The sequence below is a fragment of the Typha angustifolia genome, chromosome 7 (assembly GCF_048772165.1).
Source record: "Typha angustifolia cultivar Huaian chromosome 7, ASM4877216v1, whole genome shotgun sequence".
NCBI classification, from domain to species: Eukaryota; Viridiplantae; Streptophyta; class Magnoliopsida; order Poales; family Typhaceae; genus Typha; species Typha angustifolia.
In genome coordinates, this window is record NC_133245.1 from 15,807,495 (window position 1) to 15,823,982 (window position 16,488).

General features: G+C 38.6%; 3 protein-coding genes across 4 annotated transcripts; 1 reads left to right on the top strand and 2 right to left on the bottom strand.

Annotated features, from left to right (window-relative positions):
• Window positions 1-247: 247 nt before the first annotated feature.
• Window positions 248-5,034, bottom strand: LOC140763735 (ferric reduction oxidase 2-like). The gene is made up of 9 exons (XM_073102062.1): window positions 4,671-5,034; window positions 3,080-3,256; window positions 2,883-2,979; window positions 2,605-2,787; window positions 2,265-2,499; window positions 1,782-2,109; window positions 1,459-1,702; window positions 666-1,375; window positions 248-578 (listed from the first exon to the last, which is right to left on the bottom strand). The coding sequence occupies exons 1-9, from the start codon at window positions 4,696-4,698 to the stop codon at window positions 439-441; spliced, it is 2,142 nt and encodes a 713-aa protein (XP_072958163.1). The 5' UTR covers window positions 4,699-5,034; the 3' UTR covers window positions 248-438.
• Window positions 5,035-6,152: 1,118 nt separating this feature from the next.
• Window positions 6,153-12,363, top strand: LOC140763830 (mechanosensitive ion channel protein 1, mitochondrial-like). The gene is made up of 7 exons (XM_073102194.1): window positions 6,153-6,360; window positions 6,893-7,801; window positions 9,052-9,323; window positions 9,850-9,950; window positions 10,766-10,873; window positions 11,405-11,626; window positions 12,220-12,363. The coding sequence occupies exons 2-7, from the start codon at window positions 6,963-6,965 to the stop codon at window positions 12,322-12,324; spliced, it is 1,647 nt and encodes a 548-aa protein (XP_072958295.1). The 5' UTR covers window positions 6,153-6,360; window positions 6,893-6,962; the 3' UTR covers window positions 12,325-12,363.
• A 1,246-nt stretch (window positions 12,364-13,609) lies between these two features.
• On the bottom strand, window positions 13,610-16,264 carry LOC140761879 (uncharacterized). 2 transcript variants are annotated; one of them, XM_073099398.1, is made up of 3 exons: window positions 14,557-16,264; window positions 14,081-14,205; window positions 13,610-13,992 (listed from the first exon to the last, which is right to left on the bottom strand). In XM_073099398.1, exons 1-2 carry the CDS (start codon window positions 16,072-16,074, stop codon window positions 14,089-14,091), a joined length of 1,635 nt encoding a protein of 544 aa, XP_072955499.1. In that variant the 5' UTR covers window positions 16,075-16,264; the 3' UTR covers window positions 13,610-13,992; window positions 14,081-14,088. The 2 variants fall into 2 exon arrangements, with proteins under 2 accessions (XP_072955499.1, XP_072955498.1); XM_073099397.1 differs by lacking the exon at window positions 13,610-13,992 and having other exon boundaries at window positions 14,080-14,205.
• Window positions 16,265-16,488: the final 224 nt, after the last annotated feature.

The following is a 16,488-nucleotide window of genomic DNA, read 5'->3' on the forward strand; positions in this document are numbered from 1 at the left end:
TCTAACATTGGCCTTTGACACTGTCCAGGGATATATTAATCACAAGACATTCTCGTCCAATTATCATCCATGAAATAATAATATAATATAATCATATCAATTCTCGTTCTTACGTGCCTGTAATTTTCTCAAGTCCAATATTGACGATCAAATTAGGATAATAATTCTCGTAAAATAACACTACTGAGCTCCCATTAGATACCAAATATATGGAGGTAGATGACGAAATTAAAAGACTGGCCGGCCCTTCAACAAAACAATTAATTAAAATAAGGACAATCAACCAGTTCACACTTCTTATTACATTTGCAAAATAAGCACCTCTCTCACATTCACACACGAACACGTTTGCACATGCACACAAATCTTCTTCTTTCTTTCTTTTTTCTCTGATGAATGCACACTGATGTATAGGAAGGAGCACAGATACATATACCTTCACCAACTAAAGCTAATGGATTCGAAGTGAAGGTTATCCGCCAGACCCGACGAGCAGATAGCTGCAACCTCGTGCCGCATCCCACGGGGCCCACTCGCCATCACCCCAACATTAGAGCCATCGATCTCAAGCAAAATCTCTGCATGAACTCAAGACAATACCCACTTAGCTCCCATCGCAAATTAATATATAATATAGGGTGTGGAATGGAAAAAGGGATTCTTACTCTTGAGGTCAGGCCGCCCACCAAAGTGCACTTTGGTTGCTTTAACCAGCGACTCTTGTGGGACGCTTTCCAGCTCTCTATCCGCGTTATAAAACCAAGAACTCGGCGACGTTGTCGGCGTTGGCGCATCCGTGCTCTGTATCTGCTTCGCTTCCTTCGAGTAATTCCCACTCTTATTCCACAAAAAGCCCGCACTTGCTGCGGCAGCTATGCAGACGCATATGAACAACAAATTCAAAACGGCCCTCGTCGAATACGAATACACGGTATTGGTGTTCTGCTCAATTGGGTTGATATAGTAACGTTGAAGGATGCCAATGAGCAAGAGAAACGCAACGAAGGAGGACGACACGATTGCGCCCAGCCAGAGCCAACTGTTGGGTCCGAGAACAGGGGCTATGGGCTTGTCTGAAGGGATTGGCTTGAACCAGATCGTTCTGATGAGGCTCTGGGATTCGTCGGTGGCCGCTTCTTCTCGCGTGACGAAGGCTTCGATGCGGAGCTGGAGGCGAGAGAGGTCGGAGACGTCGCCGGAGATCGGGAGGAGGAGATCTAGCATTGTTAGATCTACTGAGGTCTTAAATGCACAGATTAGGAGAACGCTTGGGGTGGGGGCGTTGAGTGTGTTGACGCGGTAGATGAGCTCTCGGATGATCGACATGAAGGGGGTAATTCCACTGCCACCACTCACCATCACTAGTGAATCATACCTGCCATGATCAAATTGATTCTATTTTTAAGCGTGTGCATCTATTTAGGAATTAGAAACTTTGACAGGGGTATTCTTCCAAACCTTAGGAAGTTCATGGAAGTAGGACTGTAAGGCCCTTCTACTGAAACGTCGAGGCGATCGTTAGGAAGCGGCGAGGAGAGAGTCCTGTATAGCTTCTGAGTCCAGCTTCCTTCTTTCTTGATGATGACGCTAAGCCTCTCGGGCTCTAAGTTGCTGCTGGAGCTCACGGTGTAAGGGTGCCATTGGAGTGATGACACGCTTGGCACGTTGATGAACACCGTGCTTAAAGGGTTGTACCCAAATCCTAGAAATATATTGACAAAAGTGAGCAACTTTAATCATCATCATGCGTATATAAGATGTAAATCTTTGACCTCGATCACCTGAGCTTTTGGAGAAGTTTAGCTCGATTGCTTCGGATGGCAAAAGCCGAGCAGAAACTAGCCTAACTTTCGTTCGAGATTGCAAGAATCTCAAGTATCGATCTATCATGAAGAGGTATATGCCAGGAAGAATATAACAGAAGAAAGAGATCCCAACGTGTAGTAGGTAAAAGAAGAGGAACAGGATGTAGAGTTGATGGCTGTAGAAGAAGAGCTCGAACATCTTGCGCCTTATGCGAGGAAAGGTCGTAGCCCACAAGATTAATCCACAGATTAAAGCTAATTCCCCAGGCACATTTGCTATCCCATTGTTACCCCATTCAATCATCTGCACTCAAAATATAGAAATATCTCTATGGTTAATAAGACGGGATTGAACTGCAGTTTATGCTAAAGATTAAAGAGAGCTGCCTCCATATATATATATATATATATATATATATATATATATATATATATATATATAATCTTCTAAAAAATTACCTCATCCATCTGATTGGTGACAGCCCAGTATAAAATATAACATACGCCATGAGCACTGAAGATAACCATGACAATATGGCCTAGCCATACGTGATACTTGATGCTTGATTCGGACGTAAGACCAATGAGTGGCAGAAGAGAGGAGCCTCTTGTAACCGGAAAGAAGAGGAAAGCGCAGCACAAATTTCCAATCAAACCGAGTCTTAAACCCGTGACCTCCAACTTAGCTTCCCACCTGCAATTAAGATTAGAGTAACTTATAATGCCAATGTTTGGGATTATTAATTAACTATGGGGGATATCTCACATAGTGGAAAAGAAAAGGAATTGCGACCCTTACAATTTCTCTTTGTCATTCTGATGAAGTTTGGCGAAGCTAATGGTTAAATAGGAGGAGAAGCACCATATAAGGAGTGCAAGAAACAAGAGAGAGAAAGCCAACTCTATGGCTGAAACAATTCCAAGGGGACCTTTCACCAGAACAGGCCTCTTCCATGCTGCGAGACGTGAACTTGATTTACCCCTGTAAAATTTCACATGAAAAATAGCATCACAAACATTTTAAAGAAAAAATACAATCAGAAAGAAGAATAAGAAGAAGAAGTAGATAATACTTACCGTTCTGTGTTCCCACTTTTCTTCAACAAGTGCAGGTAAATGCATCCAAGAACAGAAATGAATAAGATGGGGAATGCGTATATTAAGATGTTCGTCCCTGTAATTAGCCAAAGAAAAGAAAAGGGTTGATGGTTAGAAGACCTATAAATTGAATGTTCTCATAATCTTCTCTCGAAATAATTTGATAACTAGAGAACCTTGTTTCCCGAAGTATGTGGAATTAGTATCAGAAATGAGCTTGGGAGACCAGTCGTTTCTGTAAATGTTTGTGGGTCTCATGATCCATACCAGCAGCCATCCCGCAAATACCAAGCCAAGTAACAGCCGCAATGCTTTGAGAACCAATGAACTCTCCATCTCGTCTTCTTCAACTCCTGCTTGTTTCGATACCTCATCAAATGAGTTAGTGCCTTATTTATAGAAGAGCTTGTGTAACAACCCATAATTTTAAAACGTAAATAAATAAAATATAATAAATATTTAAATAATGAAGAGTTTTATTTTATTCTTTAAAATTTAGGATTCATATTAAATTAAATTAAATTTTTAGGTATATCTTTAAGATATTAAAATTTATATTTTAATAGGACTCTTATTATTTTCTTTTAACTATAAAAATGGGTCTAAAAAAAAGAAAACTTAAATGAGATTTTGAAGAGAGAAGGTAGAGGATGAAAATTAAATTATTTTTAAATTGAGTGATGAGGTTTTCTCATATTTTATTAAATTTTTATTATTAAAATAGAATTGATAATTGAAAATTATTTCTTTTTATTTATTCTTATTATGTTTAATTTTATGAGATAAATAAATTATAATATGATGATCATGTATTGAAAAATTAAGAAATTTATTACTTTAAGGATTTTTAATAAAAAATTTGAGATGTTAAGATTATTTGTATTTTATACAATTTTATTGTTTATATGATCAATTTTCATTTTATTCCAGAAAATAATATATAAATGGAAATATTTCAAGATTTTGGATTTGTAAAAATATTTAATATTATATTTTATTTTAGAAAATAACAGAGGAATTCTTTATGCTAATATAAGAGATTTTTTATTAAGAAAGAACATTTTTGAGAAGACAATCACAAATAAAATATTAGTTTGAGATGTGAAATTTTATAACATCAATTGTTAGATTATTATTTATATATGTTTTCTAACTTATTAATAATAATTATATATATATATATTAGAGGAAATAAATAATATTTAGATTTATGGATTATTCATACATATTGTATATAAAGAATCAAGAATTTTAATGATTGAATAATTTGATAATTGAGATTCAAAATGAATAGATATAATTGAATACTGATAAAAGTAAGAATACGCTAAAAATATCTTATTTACTTATATGCCCAATTTAAAATTTATTTACATGATTACCCTTCTATAATATTCTATCAGTATATATATATATATATATATATATATCCTTCTAAAATTAATATTTCTCTAGAAATTATTTTTGCAACTAGACGTTCAATTTTTGTTATTTACGTATGATTTTAATATCTATAATTACTCTTCACATCATTTTTTTTATAATTATATTATCTTAGTAATTTATCATAAAAAATAACATGCATACTCTTAACTCATAGTAATATATATATTTTTTAATAATTTATCACATTTAATGTCTAAGATAGAGAGAAGTCTGAAAAGAAGAAAAGAACATGAATTAGAAGAAGTATTTTGCCTTTGGTATTTTGGGGGACCATATTACAGATAAGATTGTGAAATTTGAGAGAGGTATAGAAATATTTGCCTTTATGAAAGAATGGAGCAGAAGGCATGCTTCACGTCCTCCGTCGATCCATCCACCTCGTGGTACCCTCTACATGCCGCCGCGTGTAAGTCAACTGCCATTTTGGTGCAAACCCACCCAGCTGACCATTCCATTAGTATTGAGGTCAACTTGCATAGCTCCCACCCTTTCGCGTCATTCTTTCCACCTTTTCGCTTTCGCAATATTCCATATCTCTCAATCCCTTCTTGTCTCTTGTGCTCCTTCCCCTCCTGGGTAATGTGAGACGTCAGCTCAGAGACGAAGGCAGGCAAGACTCATGAGGTGCATCCAAGTCGTTCACAGTGCGTGCTATCGTGGCGTGGTGGAAAACGCTGTGGTGGTGCATGCAACTGTTTCCTTGTAAAGCTCACACACTCGTTGCGTTATCCTGCGGCCCTCCTGGACTTGTGCAGTAGAATATGGCCGAATGCTTAGAGCCTACGTTGCCCAGTGGGGGGAGCGTGCCGGCACCGGCTAGGCACACGTCCGCGCGTGTCCTTGACAAGCGAATTAAGATCCATCGCGAGCAACGACTTGGATCATGCCGCCCACTGGCTATTTGGGCCTGGCCCGGCCCGACCCGACCCGAGTCCGGCGGCCACGACTCGAGCCGAGCAGGCTTCTCTGTCATCCGTGAGCTGTCTAAATTTCTATCTAAATTCGTAGGAATTTGGGTTTTCTTTAAAAAAAGTTGGAAGGAAAGATATTCTTTTTCTTCTAAATGAGTATTTGGATGAAAATTCTGAAATACTTTCTGCTAAGAAAGAATGAAAAGGAAATTTCACTCCAGCTTTAATTTTTTTTTTTTTTAAGCTCTCTTGCTAGCTCTGTTCTCTCCCTTACTCTTTCGCCTTTTATCTTCTAATTATTAGTAATTTTTTCTCCACCCACTTCATGATTATTACATTTTCCACTACTACATGTGCGTAATAAACAAATTTAAAAAATATATTAGAGATAATTATATTTAAGTCTTTAATTATTGCTTATTTTCACATAAACATCCTCGTTTATTTCTTGTAACACATTAACCTCCTTTTAACTATGTAAAATCTCTCAAAAATTCTTTATACTAATTTTAAAAAAAATAATATATGAATGTCATACGATGAATATTAGGATCTATGTGTGTACCATTTAATCCTTACTAGAGGAAAGAAAAATAAATAAAATAATTATTTAATATTTTTTGTTAATACCATTAGACATTTTTTATAAGAATCAATGTGTAAAGGATAAAAAGGGTACATTACATTTTAAAACTTCAAGACTGTTACAAAAAGAGGGTTTATAATTTAATTGTGTTTAAGTTTTTGATAATCTAAGATGATAAATTCTAATATGCATTATATTTATAAATTATGTACATTCTATTATAATAAAATATACATCTAAATTTATAAATTAATTTTAAAAAATAAATATAGTTAAATTGCAAAAGCTCCTCTTTAGGAAGTTTATTATTACGTTGCAATCGATTGCTTGGGAACACCGCAAGGCGCAAAGCGGAGGTCAGAGGAGAACAAGTGCAGAGCACAGTGGCGGTTCTCGATTTCTCTCGACTGTCCTCAAGAGCTCCTCTCGTCCACCGCCAGATTCGCCGTTCCGTTCCTCCGCTGGGCAGTTCTATTCTCTCTGTCTTCATGGCATCTAAGATTTAGCTTGTTCGGTGAGAACAAATCTTGCTTCTATTTCTTCTCAAGAAATCTGTCGTTCTTCGACTTCTTTTCGTTACAATAAAACGAAGGAAAGGAAAAATAAAAATAAACGAAAGCTACGATAATTGAGGGAATAAGAAAGATGAGATCCATACCGATTTTTTTTTTTTCTTTCGCTGGAGTGGGATGATTGCTTGTGCCATCTATTATTCTGCAATTCATACCTTGTGTTTTTGGTGGTTGATATGCTAGGATTAGGATCTTGTTCTTTTGCTAGATTAAGATTCTAATCTTTCTCAAAGAGTGAGGTCGGGAAGCAGTCAATCTAGATCCCCTTCCTTTAATAGTTGGATATGGAACCATGCTATAGGATTCACTGCCAGTAAAATTATTTAGTTAGTGGCGTTAAATAGAAAAGGCATTCTTCGCAATAAGTTTGCTTTCGACATTATTTGCTTTCTGGGTCTTGAGTAACCACCACGATACATATATATAGATTTCCATCTTTTTATGAGTACATCAGTGACTCTTTTTACCTTGCAGAGTGACTCTCACGAGATGCTGAGTTGCTGGTGATAGATTAGTGGTGAATTTGGATACACTACATTGAGCAATGTTGGAAGTCAGAGCAATATTACATAAGTCATATGCTGCTGTCACTAATCCTTGCTTTAGGACAAGGCATGTTCAATCATATGGTTCTTCCATTACTTCTTCAAGGTTCAGGAGCAATCATCTTTCAACCACACCAGGCATTTTAGCAGCTAACAGGCTAATGGCTGTAGATTGGCATCCGCGGTATCAGGGAAAGGGAAATAACATAATGTTGGGCCTTTCATCTCTTCTAGAAGATCAAGGATGTCAAACTGATTCTTATGCCCGATTTTCACAAAAATCCTCAGATAGCAGTTGGTTCCTAAAAAGTATGCCACACTCTCGCTGCATTCCATTCAGCGCAAGTTTAAGTATGATGACCTGCAGTCGAGCATATTCATCACATGTGGGAGGAAAACCAGATGGTGCACAACATGCTGTTTCCAATAATGTGCCTGCAGAAGTCTCCAGTGCTAAAACTGCTGATGCTGTTGGAAATGATTGGGTTGATATGTTGGATCACGTTCGTCGATCTGCCGTAGATACTGTCACTACCGCAGGCCAGAAATCAAAAGAATTGTCTGATTCAGTCATGCCTTACATACAGCAGTTATATGATTCATATCCATATTTAGAAAAGGTAATTGTTCCAGTCGGTGGGACTTTATTTGGTACAATACTGGCCTGGTTTGTCATGCCTAGGATTTTTAGGAAACTTCACAAATATGCATCGGAAAGTCCTCTTACAGTGTTACTTGGAAGCTCAAGTAAGGAACAAGTTCCCTATCAGTACAGCATGTGGAGTGCTCTGGAAGACCCTGCAAGATATCTTATTACCTTTTTGGCATTTTCTCAACTGTAAGACTCAACTCATATTCAATATTCAGAAATAATAAAATCTCCTTTGTTCTTCAGTTATTTATTACTCAAATTGAATTGAATAATTTTTTTTCAGTTCTTTCTTACTTGAAATTGAATTATGTATTATCACTAACTTTATTATTTCAATGAAGAACTTTTAAATATTAGATATTTGTTGATTGCTCAACAATTCTTGCCATGAATTGCTTTGTCCCATATCAAAAAAATTAAATGTCAAGTCCCTACATGAAATTTCTTCTTTTATCTGTGAAGTTCAAATAGTTGCTAGAAATTTCAATAGCAACCTACAGTTCTTGTTCTTGATGGCAATTAGGGGTTTTGTGGAATTAGATGGATATTACCATTTCAGTTGACATTTGTTATCACTTATCACTTTGAAATTTGAACTCCTATCTTAATAGAATGCCTGTTCGCCATTCTAATATTACAAATCCCTGCTTAGGAATAAATTCCCTATGTCATTGTTGTGATAGGGACTTGAATCTAAACAATTCTTCTGCTCATATCCTTACATTAAAGATAATTTCTTCCATTATCAAGACGAAACTTATTCTTTGTTGACCATTTGAATTATTAAATATGTTGTTATAAATCGATAAACTGGCAGAGCATACTGTGAATTTATTTTGTCAATAGTTTCTTCAAATACTTTGAAGTCAAGGTTGAAAGAATTAAATTATAAAAAAAAGAAAAGATGCAGGCAAGTCCTCCTTAAGCTTAAAGTCTAACAAAAACTGGAAACTAAAAAAATTGCATATCTACATAAGGATGACTACCGGTGATTAACAGATTAAGTTGATGAATTTTCTATCTTTTGGTTACCTCAACAGTCTGGACTCACCAATGGTCTTGTTAGGAGAAAGATTTATTTGTTGATTTGTTAGATTGGTTAAAAACTTAAAATTAATAGGCATCATGGATTCTGTCAGTTTTGTGTCCCCACCTAAAATTTATTTGCATAAGGTGTTGAAGTAAAGCTATAACAAGAAATGTAAAAGGGTATCTTCAGCACTTCATGCTTGAAATCTAAGGCAATTGCCTATTCTGTACATAATAGGATGTATATTAGCTGTTGATATAAGTTTCCTTTTTCCTAAGCTATATATTGTTTTCTTGTACACATATTGGTATATGGTGTTAAATTAACTTTGCTTTATTATAAGTTATTAAATGTTGATTCTAAGCATTCCGCCTGAATTAATTTATTATGATTTTGTCTTATGCAGAGGTCTTATAATTGCACCAAGCACTTCAGAATATCTTCCACAGGCATGGAGAGGTGCAATTGTTCTTTCATTTGTGTGGTTTCTTCACAGGTGGAAAACCAATTTTTTTACCAGTGTTATGTTCAACAAAGTCACAGTAGGGCTTGATCAAGACAAATTGTCTGCACTAGAAAAGGTGTCGTCCTTAGGCCTAATTGTACTGGGGGTAATGGCTTTGGCTGAAGCTTGTGGTGTGGCTGTGCAATCAATTTTGACTGTTGGTGGAATTGGAGGTAACTGTAAATTGAAATAGAGATTATGCTACATTTCTTTGCTGCAGCAAGTATTTTGTTACTAATTATTGTTGTGTATGCCTTAGTCTTTAATTCTTTTTGTAATCTTCAGGTTATATATAAGCGCTTTAACATATCTGTGCTGAACAATGCAGCATACATTTTGAAATTTCTCTTCAAATATATTAATTCAAAATGAAACTTTCTCTTGAGATAGCTGTAGTGTTTGCTAGTTTATGATTATAGATCTTCAAAATCGTGAAGTGTGAAGAGAGTAAAAAGAGGAAGAAATTAAAGGTGGAAAAGGATGCCATTTTAAGTCTTGGGGTTGATGAGTGTCAGTCAAAGGATCAAAGGCTGTCAAAATATCTTGCTTACACCTAAATAAAGAAAAGAAAAGGAGTACATTTAGTCTCATTAATATTGTGTATTCCTTTAGCTCTTCGAAACATGGATTCTAATTTTTTTGATGCAATATGCAAGTTTCATTTTCATATGATGAAAATCCTTGTGTGCCTTTTTGTAGGTGTGGCTACTGCTTTTGCTGCCAGAGATATACTTGGTAACATGCTCAGTGGATTCTCTTTGCAATTGTCAAAGCCTTTTTCAGTGGGGGATAATATAAAAGTATTTTTCTTCTTTCATTCTAATCCTTTGCAGAATTTGTTAACTCATACTTTATAATGCCCTCTAGTGGTTTTAGATAAGCATTATTCTAATATTTTCAATCTGGAGATATCGTTAGCATAGATTGTGGAGAACATTGTGGTTAATTTAGGAGGCGTAAAAGTTCCAGTCCAATGTTCATTCCGCATTGATATGGATGTCATTTAAGAATGATTCAAGTGAGAGATTGTACTGTAGGTGTAGGAGTCATTGCTGTCAGAGTAATGAAAGTAATTGAGATTTACTAGGTAAAAATAATGCATACAACATAAGCAGTTACAATCTTGTAGCAGCTTAAATATTTGTATATAATTTGGGTTGAGCAACATTATCCTTCCACCTATAGTTGAACATGGTAATTGGACGTCGGTTTTGTTGTGTGAAAGTATGGCCTTCTTATCTTGTCAGCTTCACTGTTGGCCTATGCACACTTATTTATCATAATGTTCATGGTTGGTTCGTATATATGGATTTTGAGTGTTCCATCTTCTACTGAATTATATCAAAATGATTTTTTTTTCATGCAAAGGAGAAGAAAATGAGCCCTGGACTTGTAGATGTATTGCATTTCCACATGGATTGTGCATCTGTGAAATCTAAAACTATATTAGAGTACATTATCCATCCATTGGTTTTTGCACAACTTCTGTGAAATTCTTTTGTTTGTCTAATGTACATTAATATTCTTTCAATCTGTTGCTAATTAGGTTTATGATTAATTTATTTTTTCTCAAATTTGGAAATGTTAATTATTTTCATGTGTATTGAATTTGCAGGCTGGATCAATAGAGGGACAAGTGGTGGAAATTGGACTCACTACCACTTCTTTGATTAATCCAGAAAAGTTTCCTGTCATAGTTCCAAATTCGCTATTCTCCAGCCAGGTGTGCAAAAGTACATGTCTCTTTTTCTGTGATTAGTGTTTTAACATTTAAGACTTTTATTACTTTGGGGTTCGCTAATTGCAATTTGGTTTCTCGTTGTAGCACACCTATTCTCTTAGATTTCATTCATTCAGTTTCAGCTTCTGAATAAAATAGACTTCAAGAGCTGTACTCTTTCTTCCTTAATTCATCTTTCTCTTACTCTTTCAGTATCCTCTCTTCATATGCACCCTCGTACATTCTTCTATCTGTCTGTACGAGTGAGTGCATGCAGAAGAATAACCGAGACTAGATTTTCACTATTAGTCAAGAGTTAGAATCCTTATTTGAAAGTTCAGGTGGTCCTCTGATATGTTTTTATTCTGGTATACCTGTTAGATTAGCTTAGTTCCACAGAGTTTGATAGAATGTATTACAAGTACATGGTGTTTGGTTTATACATCTGTTAATCAAGGAAATTGAGTAAAAACATTTGACTTATTAGTCTGGAAGGCAATCTTCATAAATGGATCCTTGTTACAAAACTTACAGGTGATAGTCAATAAATCCCGTGCTCAATGGCGTGCTAGTGTGACCAAAATCCCTGTACGAATTGAGGATATAGAAAAGATTCCCCTTGTATCTGAGGCGATAAAGTCAATGCTAAGATCCACTCCACAAGTTTTCTTAGAAAAGGATGCACCTTACTGCTATCTCTCTCGATTAGAGAATTCATTTGGGGAGCTTACTATTGGATGCAACCTCAAAAATATGGTATGCGCTCATGCTCTTTCTCATTATTTTTAACTGCTTTATAATATGAGACATCATTTGAGGAACTGCTGGATATATTCTATTCAACAAATGGACTTGTTTATTTATTTATTTTTATTTTTTTGAGAAATAAATGGACTTGTTTAATTGCTGTTTTCTAGGTGTATATGTGCCTATATAGTAAGAACATCCTATGTTATTAAATAGAAACTATGTCAGGCCAGGATGTATCCTATAGCAAATGATTTTTTGAAACCAATTAGTGGCTTGCTAATAAAAAAAATGAGATCATTATGAATACAGATTGTTGCCAATAACTGTTACTATTGGAGACTTCTGTTTCATCTCAGGCAGGAATTTACAAATTTTCACTTATTGCTAACCCTTGACATGAGACATATTTTTGGGGATTACAAGTTTTCTTCTCTCTAAATTTGAGATGAGAAATAGGCTGCACCAAATGCCAACTAGTCTCCCCTCATTCGTAGTCTTCATGAATGCAATCATGTTGACCTTCTAGTGCACTATAATTCCTATATGTTATAGATGTCTTTTTTTAACCTGCATTAACACTACTTAATCAATTATTGTAGAGAAAAGATGAGTTGTTTGCCGCAGAACAAGATATTATCCTAAAAGCTGCAAGGATTATCAGGCAACATGGTGCTGAACTTGGAAGCACTCTACAATGTTGTTAAGTTTGTAAATGAAAAGCCTTCTACTACAAAAGGACTATAGTAAGTTTTTTTTTTTTCTTCTTTTGCTTCACATATCTGTGTCTACATCTTACACTGTGATCATAGATGTGCCCAAAAATAACAAAGTTCTCCAGTTATTTGTAGCTCTAGGCATTTTCATTCATTTCTGGAATCCAACTCTATCTATTTCTATGTTTAGGGCCCACCACCACCCCCTCAGTTGAATCTATAAACGAATTTAATTGTTCTTCTAAATTCAAATGGACACTAAGCAGCTGTGCGCACGCGCACCCGAAAGAGAGGGACCAACCCATGACCACCAACTGTGTTTATTACTTCTTAGAAACAACAAGACGAGCGTGGGCGCATCACACATCCGAAAGAGACGTAAAGCCACAGCAGTGAACGGCTCGAATTGACTTCCACAAACAGCTGCTATCATCCTCACAAAGAAGAAGAGAACCGCCTCGGTTTTTTGTTATTTTACCAGATTGCTATGCTTTCGACGAGTCTTCCGTCATCAAACGTCAGTCCGTCGCGTGTTAATCTCGGATTAAGCTCAACAAACACCTTTTTTTTTATTTAATACTTGTAGAATAAGAATAGTATTTGTTTTTTGGTAGGCTGTTTTTTTTTTATTTAATACTTTTTTATATTAAAAATTAGGATACTTTTTTTTGTGAATTTATCATGGCGTAAGAATAGTAAATTAGTATAACTTCTAAGCTTTTTTAATATTTAGTCCTCTCCTGATCATTTGTCATCTCTTTTATTTTTTCAAATGATCATCTTTCTCATATTTGTCTCTCATTCCTCGTTCTCCTTCCTATACTTCCTCTGCTCTATCCCCTCCGATCAAAATCAGCTCTTCTCTCTCACCCTACGCACACCGCCTCTTCCTCTTCTCACCCCCTCTTTCTCTAAAATTAGATCTAAATATCTTCCCTCTCCCTCTCCCTCTCTAATCCCATGTTGACCTCATTGCTGGGAGGAAGAAATGGTCCAACTCAATAGCGCGATGGAGGAAGGGATAGGTTGGTGCTGATAAAATGGGAAAAGGGAAGGCGGAGAAGGGAGAGAGCTAAGTATGTTTGGTAGTAGAGAAAAGAGGAGAGGAGAGGAGAGGGAAGAGAGTTGGATGAGGTTAAGAGAAAGGATAGTTTTGATTGAAGGAGGGAGGGATAAGAGAGGGGAGCAAAGAAACAGAGAGAGAGAAAAGATGAAACGAAATTGAATAAGATATCAAATGATTCAGAGAAAGCACAAATTTATAAATAGTGTTGCTATTTAGAAGAAGAAAAAAAACGTACGTAAAGCTTAAAGAGTGCAAATTATCTAAATTTGACATAAAAATCTTCTACAGAAGTTGGTAACATCGTATTCATAAAAAGGAAAATTGTAGTTCTGACTCTCTTCATATCTCGGGGCTAAATAGATGCCGCTGCAGAAAAGAGTCACGGCAAAAGTTGGAGCTCGGTGCACTGCATCCTTATCTCGTGACTACCTGCTACCAGCTTCCGTAGCGTAGCTACAACACGCGTAGCACACTACCACTCAGTCCCAACCACGCTACACTCCATTTATCCCGGTTTTTATTATTATTATTATTGTTATCTAAAATAGAAGTCTAGAGAGCCAATACGTGATGAAAAGAATTCGTTTTTTTCCCTGAAAAGAAGGCAATCAAAGTAATTTACACTCTTGTGGAGATCAAAGCAACAAGTAAAATTAATGCGGAAAAAAGAAGACATACGACCTATATAACTATATTTTACTTGTCTCCCCATCCCTGCACACACCCACATCGACAGTCATGGTTCGATCCCCCTTCTTCCCCCCCTTGGGTGACAACACCACTCTGCAGCAATTCCTCCTGGGAGACTGCATCGATATTTAAACAAGAAGATAATTAGTACTAATCAAAGCCACACGACATTCGTAAGACAAGAGTACTAAGCAACTACTTTCTTTTATTTTTGAAAGAATTTGCATATAAGCCCTACGCTCAAGAGAATCTGTCTATCTGCAAGTCCCATCCGACTTTGATAAGAGCGAATCAGTTTGAACAAAACTTTTAATTGTGTAGTTCAATCTAGGTCAGGAGCTCTTTGCGTATTTTATAGAAAAGGCGGTACGATTTGTAAATGTATGAAAATTTTATTAAATGTAGGGGGTCATATGCAAAGTTTGCAGGAAAAAGTAAAAAAAAAGAGTAAAGAATGCGAGGAATACCCGGTTCCAAAGTCCAGGGTCTGGCTTTTTGAAAACGACGACGCGGTCGAGCAGCGCGGCGGGGTCGGCGATCTTCCAACGGCACGAGGGGCGCTTACCCTCGTCGCGGTGGCGGTCATACTGCGTCACGGTGGTCCGCCTCCCGGCGTCGACCCGCGCCCTCGAGAGGTAGTAGACGTACGGCTTCTGGCACGGGTTCCGCGCCACGGGACGCGTGTTGAAGGCGTACGCCGTGTAGTCCGCCCTCTTATGCCAATTTAAGAACGTCCTCGCCGGCATCTCCATCTCCCTCGGTGACATTACTCCCCTCACCACTATCACCGCGAACCCCCACGACACCGACACCGTCCACCGCCGCTCCACGTCGTAGCAGATCGATTGCTGCATCACCCCCGCCGCGTCCAACCTCACCGGCCCATCGAGCAGCTGCCGTACTGCTGCGGCGCGCGATGGCGCCGACGGGAACACGGGCTGCACCACGTCAAGATGGTGGAGCGAGACGAGCGGTGCAACCGGGTGAGCGGCGAGGAGGCCGAGGAGGTCCCCGTAGACGTCGTACTGGTGGAACCCTGGGTGGCGCGTCAGGGGCACGCCGAGCTCGGCCATGCACGCGTGGATCCGATCGTCACTACCGTAGAGTGCCGGGTAGCGGCGGAGGCACCCGTCTTGGACTTTTGCGAGCGCGGCTGCGAGGGGGTAGCTGATGGCGAAGCCGCCGCCGCCGAAGGCCATGCCGTAGGAGAAGTAAATATTCTGTAAGTGGCTTTCGGAGAGGGAGCCGATGTAGTAAGGTTGGCGGTGGTCGAACTTTGAGAGGACTTTGACCAAGTTGTCCGAGATGAAGACAGTGTCATCGTCGCCCATGACGAACCACCGGACGTTTGGGAGGCCGAGGCGGAAGGTCTCGGAGACGATGCGGGAGATGCGGATGGCGGAGCGGTGGCCCTGGCGGTGGGTGTAGGGAAACTTAGAGGTGTCGCCGGAGATCTTAAGGACGGGGAGAGTGAGGTCGCGGGAGGATGGGTACTTGTACTCCTTGACCGGCTTGTCGAGCCACACGAAGCCGCGCATGGCGCCGGGGCGGAACCAGAGCTTGATGTAGTCCTTGCGCTTCTCCCAGAGGTTTGCGGAGGCGGCGATGCCGAAGACGATGTGCTGGATCCCGGTGGCAGCGGCGGATTCCGGAGGAGGTGGCGACGGGGGTGGTAAGGCAGAGTCATTGGAGGGGTAGAGAAGGCGGATGATGGAATCGTTGGAAATGGCAGCGGCGGCGGCCGCGGTGGTGGTTGGGCAAGGTGGGGAAGAGGAGAGGAGGAGGTTGAGGGTGTAGAAGATGTAGAGGGCGGTGATGGGGAGGATGAGGTAGATCATGGAACGGGGATGGAAGAAGGAGCGATTTGGTAGAGGCCATATAAAAGGTGGAGTTTTTTTCGCGTTATTGTTGTAGTCTTCGTTCGCTTCTTTATGGATTACCCCTCCACCACCTTTCATCTCTTTCTTCCACTCCTCAAATCTCATGGGATATGATCGATTTCATGGGGGGGGAGGTGATTAAAACACTGTTGAAGAGATTGGGGATTGAGAAGGACGAAGTAAGAAGAGGCCAAGGAAGGAGGAGGACAAAAGAGAGGGGTCGGCGTGGCTTTGTTGCGTTTCCTCCATGTATGCGCTTCCCCAACCTTACTAAAATTATCGGTTTATTTCGTTAATTAGGAAATTGCTATATATGTCTACGAGAACGAAAGAGAACTCGTCCTATGTGAGAAATCGTCTTAGTTGTGTAGAAATATTGATTTTAAAAACAAAATGGCGTGTTTTGCGACCATAGTGACACCTGTTACGCTGCCGTAACCTACGAACAAGTGGGTCCTTTGGGGCGGGGGGGTGGGGCTCTTCGGAGAGTGGCAGACCGGTCAAATGACCAAAATGGCC

Excerpts from the sequence above, each read along its gene's own strand:
- LOC140761879 (XM_073099398.1), bottom strand. The coding sequence starts at position 16,074 with ATGAGATTTGAGGAGTGGAAGAAAGAGATGAAAGGTGGTGGAGGGGTA. Across the intron at positions 14,206-14,556 it reads ACCCTGGACTTTGGAACCGG|TCTCCCAGGAGGAATTGCTG; the intron begins GTATTCCTCGCA and ends ATATCGATGCAG.
- LOC140763735 (XM_073102062.1), bottom strand. The coding sequence starts at position 4,698 with ATGCCTTCTGCTCCATTCTTTCATAAAG. Across the intron at positions 2,788-2,882 it reads AAAAGTGGGAACACAGAACG|GGGTAAATCAAGTTCACGTC; the intron begins GTAAGTATTATC and ends GAAATTTTACAG. Across the intron at positions 2,110-2,264 it reads TCACCAATCAGATGGATGAG|ATGATTGAATGGGGTAACAA; the intron begins GTAATTTTTTAG and ends TTTTGAGTGCAG.
- LOC140763830 (XM_073102194.1), top strand. The coding sequence starts at position 6,963 with ATGTTGGAAGTCAGAGCAATATTACATAAGTCATATGCTGCTGTCACT. Across the intron at positions 9,324-9,849 it reads GACTGTTGGTGGAATTGGAG|GTGTGGCTACTGCTTTTGCT; the intron begins GTAACTGTAAAT and ends GCCTTTTTGTAG. Across the intron at positions 10,874-11,404 it reads ATTCGCTATTCTCCAGCCAG|GTGATAGTCAATAAATCCCG; the intron begins GTGTGCAAAAGT and ends CAAAACTTACAG.